General features: G+C 40.1%; 1 protein-coding gene across 1 annotated transcript in view; it reads left to right on the plus strand.

The window, feature by feature from the left end:
- Positions 1-8,538, plus strand: part of fyco1b (FYVE and coiled-coil domain autophagy adaptor 1b) — a 21,295-nt gene extending 12,757 nt beyond the window's left edge. The window contains exons 14-18 of the mRNA XM_010783983.1: positions 1,916-2,057; positions 2,638-2,742; positions 5,366-5,576; positions 6,161-6,270; positions 6,407-8,538. Of these exons, the coding sequence (XP_010782285.1) occupies positions 1,916-2,057; positions 2,638-2,742; positions 5,366-5,576; positions 6,161-6,270; positions 6,407-6,482 (644 nt within the window). The 3' untranslated portion in view covers positions 6,483-8,538. The remainder of the gene's footprint in view (positions 1-1,915; positions 2,058-2,637; positions 2,743-5,365; positions 5,577-6,160; positions 6,271-6,406) is intronic.
- Positions 8,539-10,724: the final 2,186 nt, after the last annotated feature.

The raw sequence follows: 10,724 nt of genomic DNA on the forward strand, positions 1-10,724 counted from the left end.
AAGAGTTTCCCCTTAACATATACAGTGCAGCAAAAAAGTAGTAGTCAGCCACCAATTTGCAGTTTCTCCACTTAAAAAGATGAGAGAGGCTGTTAATTTTCATCCCTAGTATACCCTCAACTGATGAGAGACCAATGAGAAAAAAATCAGAATCACATTGTCTGATTTCAAAGATTTAATTTGACATTATGGTGGAAAATAACGTATTTGCCTCCAATAACAAACAACAGATTTCTGGCTCTCACAGACTGTAACTTCTTCTTTTAAGAGCTCCTCTGTCCCTCCACTTGGTTTAACTGTGATAAATGGACCTGTTTAACTCGTTATCCAGTATAAAAGACACCTGTCCACACTCAAACAGTATCACTCCAAACTCCACTCTGGACAAGACCAGAGCTGTCCAAAGGACACCAGAAACAATTGAAGACCTGCCAACAGCTTGGGAGACTGAATCTGAAATAGGTATAGTAGCTTGGTGTGAAAATACAGTGGGAGCAATTATTAGAAATGGAAGACATACAAGACCAAACTGCAAATTCTCCTCAGATCTGGGGCTTCCACGCAAGATCTCACCACCCCGTGGGGGTCAAAATGATTCACAAGAACGTGAGCAAATCCAGAACCACACGGGGGGACCTAGTCAATGACCTGCAGAGAGCTGGCTGACCAAGTAACAAAGGCCTACCATCAGTAACACACTACGCCGCCAGGACTCAAATCTGCAGGTCAGACGTGTCCCTGGCTAAGCCGTTACATGTTAGGCCGTCTGAGTTTGCTAAGAGCATTTAGATGATCCAGAGAGGATTGGGAGAATGTCATATGGTAGATGAAACAAAATAGAACTTTTTTGGATAAACTCAACTAGACATGTTTGGAGGAGAGATGCTGATTGCCATCCAAAGACAACATACTACTGTGAACCATGGGGTGGAAACATCATGCTTTGGGGCTGTTCTTCTGCAGGAAGGGACAGGACCGACTGATCCGTGTAAAGGAAGAATGATGGGGCCATGTTATCGCGGAGATTTTGATTGACAACCTCCTTCCTCAGCAAGGGGCATTGAGATGAACGTGGCTGGGTCTTTCAGCATGACAATGATCCAAACACACGCCCGCAACGAAGGAGTGGATCGTAAGAGCATTTCCAAGGTCTGGAGTGCCTAGCCAGTCCTCCAGATCTCACCCATAGAAATCTTTGGAGTGAGCTGAAAGTCCGTGGTTGCCCAGCGACAGCCCCCAACATCACTGCTCTATGAGGAGATCTGCATGGAGGAATGGGCCAAATACCAGCAACAGTGTGTGAACCTTGTGAAGACTTACAGAAACGTTGACCTTCTTGTCATTTGCCAACAAAGGGTAAAAACAAAGAGAGATTAACGGTAATCAAAAACTGTATTGTATGAATCTTAAATTGCATTTAACTGACGAGGTATTTTGCTGTGAGAGATTTTAGTTGTTAGCCCGTAGAAGCTAGTAAGCCTACTATTTGATTAGTTTTAGATAGGATCAACATGTTTTCATATCATGTTTTCAGACCTTATTTTCCTGTTCCATGTTAGAGTAAACCATTTTCAGTGGTACCGCTGAGAAAGAGTAATGTTTTTGCTCATGGAAAATGAGGTAACGGTCATGGAAAAGTCATTGCAAATCATTGGTGAAAGAGTGTATGAACCCTGATATATACATATTTGCACACATATTTTTATATTTTATATAGATTTGCTTTTATATTCGGGATTGTGGGAAACAGTATTTCGATCTCGCTGTCTGTACACACAAACGGGAAGATTGACAATAAAGTTGACTTTGAATATATTGTGTCAAATGATGAGGTTCTTTTCAGCCTTTAGATATGGAGCAAAAGCAAACAGAGAAAGGTACACATGTAATAATGAACATAGCTGATGTTTTCTAGGAGCAAGTGAAGGTGAAAAGGTGGATGATGGTATTTTCGACATCATCACTGAGGAGGAGGTGAGCGGGGTCTATGACAGTGACTCCCTCTCTTTTGCCACCGCCTGCTCTCCTGAACACGGACAGCAGGGGGCAGCACAGCTGTAAGTGTTTCACCTTCATTCACTCGCTCAGGAAAGATTGAGCCTGTTGAAGTAAACCACGATATAAAATATGAAAACCAACCTGACAAAAAACCATTTTCTCTTGACATGCCATCTTCATAACAATCAGTTCAGTGTATTCGCGTCGTCAGAGTCAGAACACAAGAAATGTTTGCAGCTGTGGAAATAAACTCAGGAGCTTTCATGAAAAACAAATGAAAATGAATTGATTTAATAAGTCAGTTGAATTTTTGATTCAGTTTGAACAGTTTTCCTTGCCTTTTTAAAAGTGACATAGATTAAATAGATTGACATTTACTGTACAGCCGTTCTTTATGTGTTTATTTTTGCTGTGTGTGTGTGTTATGTACATATATGTATGTTTGCATGTGTACTGTAAGCCATTTCCCACAGATGGGCCACACTGTAGATGTTCCTTTATTCCATTGTTTTCTAACCTTGTAACACGTCCAATGATTGTGTATTCGGTTTGAGCTTGGGACACACAAGTGAAAATAGTTCTAAGCAAATTGATGACGACGTATGTATATTAATGTTAAATACCCTACACGGTTTTCAGAAACAGCAGTGCCAGTGCAGGAGACCTCACATCAGAAGATAATGATGACCTCAACACTTCGGTACAAGACGCAGAGATCTGCCTGCTGAAGTCTGGAGACCTCACGTGAGTTTCACATGCAGCGAAAGTTACACTGGGAAACTTTCTGAGTCGCACTTCAGACTTTTAGAGGAAGTTTCTCATGAATTCTTCTTTAAAAACTTTGCACTACATCCCAAAATAGGAAGTGAAACTGACCCATGTGTGGCATGGACAGCTTCCCTAAATGTTACTCTGTACTTGTTATGAGACCTCTGTTTCACCTCTGTTATGATGTGGGGGTTTGTTAAAGGAGTATTGAGAATGCTTCACTGCCTCATGTCAGCCGGTATCTGTCTCTGTAAAGTGTTCTTGAGCAAAGGGCTGAATCCCAAAAGAAGGATGTGAACTTTAAGTTTGTTAGTCTATTTATAATTCTCTGGGGTTAATATTGCATGCAAACAAAGACATAGAAGGCTTTTAGTGGCTCAGGAGTCTGCAAAAAACAGATACATTAATATCAGTTGGGCTGAAGAGAGAATAATCTCTCTCTGTGGAGCTGGAAAAAGTGGGTTGTGGGTAATTGTAATGTAATTGCATGTTTTGAAAAAGAAGAAAAATAATACATGGAAATAAAAAAAAAAGTCTTTAGTTCTTCCCCATTATTTACCAAGCACATGACACACACATACAGTGGGGCAAAAAAGTATTTAGTCAGCCACCAATTGTGCAAGTTCTCCCACTTAAAAAGATGAGAGGCCTGTAATTTTCCTCCTAGGTATACCTCAACTATGAGAGACAAAATGAGAAAAAAAAAAATCCAGAAAATCACATTGTCTGATTTTTAAAGACTTTATTTGCAAATTATGGTGGAAAATAAGTATTTGGTCAATAACAAAAGTTCATCTCAATACTTTGTTATATACCCTTTGTTGGCAATGACAGAGGTCAAACGTTTTCTGTAAGTCTTCACAAGGTTTTCACACACTGTTGCTGGTATTTTGGCCCATTCCTCCATGCAGATCTCTTCTAGAGCAGTGATGTTTTGGGGCTGTCGCTGGGCAACACGGACTTTCAACTCCCTCCAAAGATTTTCTATGGGGTTGAGATCTGGAGACTGGCTAGGCCACTCCAGGACCTTGAAATGCTTCTTACGAAGCCACTCCTTCGTTGCCCGGGCGGTGTGTTTGGGATCATTGTCATGCTGAAAGACCCAGCCACGTTTCACCTTCAATGCCCTTGCTGATGGAAGGAGGTTGTCACTCAAAATCTCACGATACATGGCCCCATTCATTCTTTCCTTTACACGGATCAGTCGTCCTGGTCCCTTTGCAGAAAAACAGCCCCAAAGCAGGATGTTTCCACCCCCATGTTTCACAGTAGGTATGGTGTTCTTTGGATGCAACTCAGCATTCTTTCTCCTCCAAACACGTCTAGTTGAGTTTTTACCAAAAAGTTCTATTTTGATTTCATCTGACCATATGACATTCTCCCAATCCTCTTCTGGGTCATCTAAATGCTCTCTAGCAAACTTCAGACGGGCCTGGACATGTACTGGCTTAAGCAGGGGGACACTGATGGTAGCCTTGTTTAGGTCCCCCCGTGTGGTTCTGGGATTTTTGCTCACCGTTCTTGTGATCATTTTGACCCCACGGGGTGAGATCTTGCGTGGAGCCCCAGATCGAGGGAGATTATCAGTGGTCTTGTATGTCTTCCATTTTCTAATAATTGCTCCCACAGTTGATTTCTTCACACCAAGCTGCTTACCTATTGCAGATTCAGTCTTCCCAGCCTGGTGCAGGTCTTCAATTTTGTTTCTGGTGTCCTTTGACAGCTCTTTGGTCTTGGCCATAGTGGAGTTTGGATTGTGACTGTTTGAGGTTGTGGACAGGTGTCTTTTATACTGATAACGAGTTCAAACAGGTGCCATTTATACAGTTAACAAGTGGAGGACAGAGGAGGCTCTTAAAGAAGAAGTTACAGGTCTGTGAGAGCCAGAAATCTTGTTTGTTTGTTATTGAGCAAATACTTATTTTCCACCATAATTTGCAAATAAATTCTTTGAAAATCAGACAATGTGATTTTCTGGATTTTTTTTTCTCATTTTGTCTCTCATAGTTGAGGTATACCTAGGATGAAAATTACAGGCCTCTCTCATCTTTTTAAGTGGGAGAACTTGCACAATTGGTGGCTGACTAAATACTTTTTTGCTGCACTGTATATGTAAGGGAAACTTCTGTGTAGCAATGCATTGGGAGTCACCGACTAATGAAGGAGACACGGGAAGAGCAGGAGCTTTGATGTCAAACACTGATGGTTTATTATAGGAGCTTCGGCCGGAGAATTCACATCACAAGTCCAAGAGCCAGAGGTTCTGACTTCACGGTAGAGTTGCCACGTCAAATCTGAAGAACTCTACCCCAGACCCATGTATTCAGCTAGTTCTGAGAGAATAATCAACATGCTGCATAACAAGATAGAATCATAACACCTCTATCAGCTGATGCCAACAGGCAGGAACAGGGAGACAGAACACTGAGAGCACAGCAGCCAAGGTTACAGGTGCCTGTGCTCAGTCAGGACAGTTTGAACTGATAAACTGGGTCAAAGTTATGGACCTTGGAAAATATTTCCCCAACAACATATATATATACACTTAGGAACAATATTCGGAACTGTCCTTGATCCCGTTCTATTCCCTCCGCTGCAGGCTCTCCGTCCCCTTCACGGTGGATGATATCTCAGCGTTTGGGGACAGCTCCAGAGAGCTCTTCATAAAGTCCAGCTGCTACAGCACCATCCCCATCACCATGAGCGGGCCCGGGCCGACGGTCTGCTGGACGTTCACCTCCGAACCCAAAAGCATCGCCTTCAGCGTGGTCTACAGGGAGAGCACCGAGACTCCACTGGAGCAGGCCAAGGTGAGACACACTATCGATGAAAGGAACACTCATACACTCTTCCTCCTCTTAAAGCCTTAACAAAGTAAGGAAACATTCACTAAAGCCAACCTAACAGCTGTGAAAGGCAGTATTTGCAGGAGAGTTGAAAGTATTTAAGTCCATTGCTTTAATATCTATTGACCATCTATCATATTAAAAGTGTTTATTATTATTAGCGTTCCACCTCCACAAAACACTATTCTGTGACCTGTAGCTGTGCAACATTTAGTTTATCTTTAGGCAAATGTTAATTGTCTTATTTGTATTATTTCCACTGTGTTGATTTAACTTGAGCAGCAGCACAGCCCCCAAGCGAGGAGACCATGCAGTTTTAAGTCTTCAGCAAAAAGAAAGATTGGCCAGGAGAGAGCAGTCCAGACTTAAAGCCTAACAGTCCCCACCGGACACACAACACACACATATTTGATGAGCAGATTCTGCACTGGATTCAGACTCAATCAAATGCTTTCCATTCACCCGCCCTTACAGATCTTTACTTATAAAGGCAGACATATATTTCTCTGCTTTAGTTAAACAAGATGTCTATCCTTTGCTCTCCACAGGTCTTGATCGCTCTGACGCGCTGTAACTCCCACAAAGAGACCATCCAGGGGGAGCTGAAGGTCAGGAACGCTGGAGAATACACACTCATCTTTGACAACTCTTTCTCAAGGTCAGTCGCTTTGTGCTGTCATTCAGCTTCTCTCTGTTTCACGGAAGAGAAGGCGCTGTGTTTGTTAAAAGTTCAAACTCATTATTTTACAAACAACTTTAAAAGAAGCTCATCCTTCTTTCTTCTTCAACTCAAGGTTCATCTCAAAGAACGTCCAGTATCAGCTGAGTCTGGACAAGCCTGTGGTCTACGATGGAACCGACCTCCTCTGAACGTGACGGGAAGGAGGACCGGCAGATTGGAGTCTACTGACGTTTAACAACTTCAATGAAAGGTTACACAATTTAAAAAAAATGCCTCTGAGCTGGCGACTTCATCATGAGGTGTTAATCATCAGATGAATTCTGATTATAAAAGGCTGAACAATGAAGTGAGACAATGTTACACTATTGAATGTAAGCATGCACTACCTATTATAAAAGCCGGACGTTGTAGTTTAAATGTGGCATTAAGGGTATCAAACTTCACTCCTTGATCACTGGAGGACTGTTACATTTTTCAACGTGAAGGACTTGTTCTCAGCACCTACACATGTAGCTCTTGTAGGCAACTATTTTTACCGTGTCATGCGGAAGTAAAGCTCGTTTTCTTTTTAGCATAAGGGGAAATTGTTTGATAAATCACGGTTTGTTCCTTTAATTTGCCTCGTAAGTAAGAAAGGGGGTTAATGTGTCGTCTGCACAGTGACAAAAGAGTGGGGTTCAAATCCCCTTCCACGTAATTATAATCATTATTTAAAACGTTTCCCAGGACATACATTGATACAATATTTCTGGATAAAAAAAACCCACACATTTTGGCTTCTATTATATTGATACTTATTGCCACAATTTCACAATGGCCGAATACACCCAGAGATATCAAACAGAGGACTTTCACAAAAATGGTTATATCATTGACCGTTTAAAATATGACTGAATGATACATGACTGAAAACGGTTCTGAAAAGAGTTAAGCTTGAACACAAACTGTAATTTGACTGAATATGTTTTACTTAAAGAAAACCGTTAGTGCTGTGTGTATTTCATGTAACTAAATCTTTGAATTGGTGTGTTGATATCATGCTGCTGTATCATTGGTGGAGAGAAGCTGTTGGTAACGCATTAAACCAGTAAAACATCTTCATAACTGTTGCCTTTTTAGCTGTCAGAAATAGAAAGGATACATTGTGTTGCGATCATGAAGAGAAAGAAGCAGGACTCTTGCAAAGGCAGCAATACAGGCAAAGGATTGGGTTTTAACTGTCTCTAGAAAACGGGCTTTAATTCAGTTCAATTTTCGATTATTGCAGTTTAAGAGTTCAATGCATGCAAACACTGTGCCCGTATGTCCCAGATTTAAGCCTGCAAGGGTGGAAAAAAAGGGATGGAAATATTTAAAAAAGTATTTAAATGTTAAGTTTTGACTTCTTATCACTGAAGTTTTGACAAACTGTGAGGATTTTGCGTTAAACTTAGTAAAGATTTGACCTACAAATACATTTTCTAATGAAATACATAAAGCCTTTAGATGAAAACAAACATATTTAAAAAACTATTTATAGAGTGCTTTTCAAGATGAAAGAGATGTTTGTTATTCAATATAGTTGTTTGCTGTTGCTGTGTGATGTTAATAAAGTTTTGCAGTGTGTCAAACAGAATCTCAGCATGCAGCCTTCAAATAATGCAAGTCCAAAAATCGCTTTTATACTTCTCTTAATGGACGTTTATTTGAAGGCTTTAATGATGAGATTTGAACTTTATCTTTCAACTGTGTCTTCACTCTGGTCATTTGATTAAACTGACTTGAATATACTGAAACATTGCTTTGCTCTTCAACAGAGAATGTACACGTTCACAAATGTCTTCCCCTATTTTAAAACCATTTTGTAATTTATATTTTGAACCTATCATATAAGAAGAGTGATATATTGCCAAATATATTTGGGGTGCATATTTGTCTCTTTTATTGTTCTTGATTGGGAGTTTCTGTTTCAAGGCATTGCAACATGACGGCTGTGTGATGCACTTTTGAAAGGGCTTTCTGTTGTTCTGAATCCCATGAGCCTTTGTGCCAGTTATTGAATGTTGTGTTTCTTTCATCTGTATGTAGTGAGTGTGTGTGATTGTAGAAGTTTACTGCTGGATTTGTCCGAGGGAAGCTTTCCCCTCGCGACTCAACCTGTAAAAGAGTGTTGACAAATGTTTTATTGAGATATCGTTTACATACTAAAGATTTATAATAGAGTGGATTTAAGATTGTGGAAAAATAAAAAAGGATTGTGTGATACCTCGGAGTCAGTGCTAATTAACTAATCTGCAATACACCATACTGTTATCCTTTTCTGCTCATGTTAACGTGTTGATACACAAAAACACTTAGTGTCGTACAAAAATTGTTATGGACCGAGACACAGGACGTAGGACCCAAAAGCAGGATTCGAAGACAGTTGTCCAAAAATAGAATATTCTTTAATAACAAAACTTAAATTGTACTTTCAAAAAATAGAAAGCAGTTAAATTGCCAAAGCTAAGTTGTACAGCAACACAAAAACTCACTTGGCAAAAGGTCTAAATCTCAAAGTAGGTATCAGGAGTCAAAAAAGGTCCAGGTTCTCACGACATGAAACATAACGAACTGACAAAGAAATACCAGGGCTATATACCTGTATAGGTGAGGGGGATGGACACAGGTGAAAACAATCAGGGCAGGGCCAAGCAATCTCAAGGGCGGGAAACACACAAAGGCAGGACATGTGGGATCTGGAATGAGAGGAAAGATTACTTTCAAAATAAAAACAGGAAGTGGCAAGATCAAAACACAAAGCTAGAGTAAAAACATAACTAAACCCAACATATCCGTCGAGTCACAACAAACATTCATGTAACTCAGGATGAATTCTTATATATGTGGTTGTCCTTTGACTTTTCATCTAGTACCATCATCAGGTATTGTAATTCGTACAAAATCCTCGCAAAACTAATTACATTCCTACATTACCTTTTAGTTTGGTGCTAATTAGCTAACAACATTGGCATGCCAGAGTATTCATTGTGAGCATTTTGCAGTAGCACGCTGATGTTACTTAGCACTTGGCTGAAAGCATGCTGTGTCTAATTGCTGTGCAGCAAGAGAGTTATCACAATTACAAGTTTCTGACTAAATGGCGTTTACTCCAACATCCGTGTCGTAATTAACAGTAGAAGACAGCTTTTACTGAAAGCTCTGATATACGACATGGCATTTAATAATACGCTTAATGCCTGCATTGTGTTTTGTTCTCCTAAGTAGCACTGCATTTCCCCTGTGTATGACCTGATGGGGTGTATTCACTTATGACACTAATTATGTTACAGCCAGCTAAAAACCTCCATTGACAATATCCATGTCCTGCTTCTTAACTGGTGGTTGGGTCATAACAAAAAAACAAGCCATTTTGGAAATGTGTGTGTGTTTTTGCTGTGACCATTAGTTTTGGGTGTGTTTATCATAGGGGATAGTTTTTATTGGCAGTGGTTAAAAAAAGTACACAAATCTTTAGTTTTTTCTGAAGTAAAACTATTAATTATTAATATAAAGTAGCAGTAGTCTACCCAGGAAGTGAACAAATAGTTTGGTTCCATCATTTTTCATTACTTTTAAGGCTTACAACCCCCCAGGTCAGGTCAAACGGGTTTGTTTTGAACAGGCACTGAACTGTAAGTGTCATAGAATATTTAATATCTAACCCCTAACCCTTTACACAAGAAACTCTAAGGCAGGGGTGTCAAACTCAAATACACAGTGGGCCAACATTTTAAAATGGGTACTAGTCGAGGGCCGGACTGGTTCAATGTTTATTGCAAAATGTATTGAATGAACTTATTGCACATATTAAACCTGGAACTAACAAAGCTTAAATTATTGCCTATAAAAACAACATTAAACATTAAATAATCAGTTGCATTCATTTCTTATGGCTCTATCTGCAGCTTTTCCTCAGTCATTTCTTATGAGTACATTTTTCCACAGGCCAACAACAGCTTCAAAAAAACGATTTCCCTCAAAGAATAAAACAAACATGCCCTGTTGTCTCAAGAACAAAAGTGCAGAAGGAAACATCCATGGAAACTCAGTGTGCTGCTCTGTGATGCTAGTTCAATACTTGGCATCTCATCTCGGGTGCAAGTTCATCAATGTTTGGGCTCAGGCTCTGAGCTGAGGAGACCCTCAGGATGGAGTGAAGGTGTGTGTGCAATATCCCGGCGGGCCAGATCTAATAGAAATTAAAAATGATCCTGCGGGCCGAAATTAAATCCACTAAGGGCCTGATTTGGCCCCCCGGGCCTTGAGTTTGACACATGTGCTCTAAACTGTCTCTAATGTTAGTAATACATAATCTAAATACTTTGTGTTTAGTGTCTGACCCCCTTTCCTCAAGATTAGTTTGGCTTATAAGTGTGCCCCAATTTCAAATTTTCATTCTGTCTTTATAC

The sequence above is a fragment of the Notothenia coriiceps genome, unplaced genomic scaffold (genome assembly GCF_000735185.1).
Source record: "Notothenia coriiceps isolate Sejong01 unplaced genomic scaffold, NC01 NC01_scaffold00026098, whole genome shotgun sequence".
In the NCBI taxonomy this organism is placed as follows: Eukaryota; Metazoa; Chordata; class Actinopteri; order Perciformes; family Nototheniidae; genus Notothenia; species Notothenia coriiceps.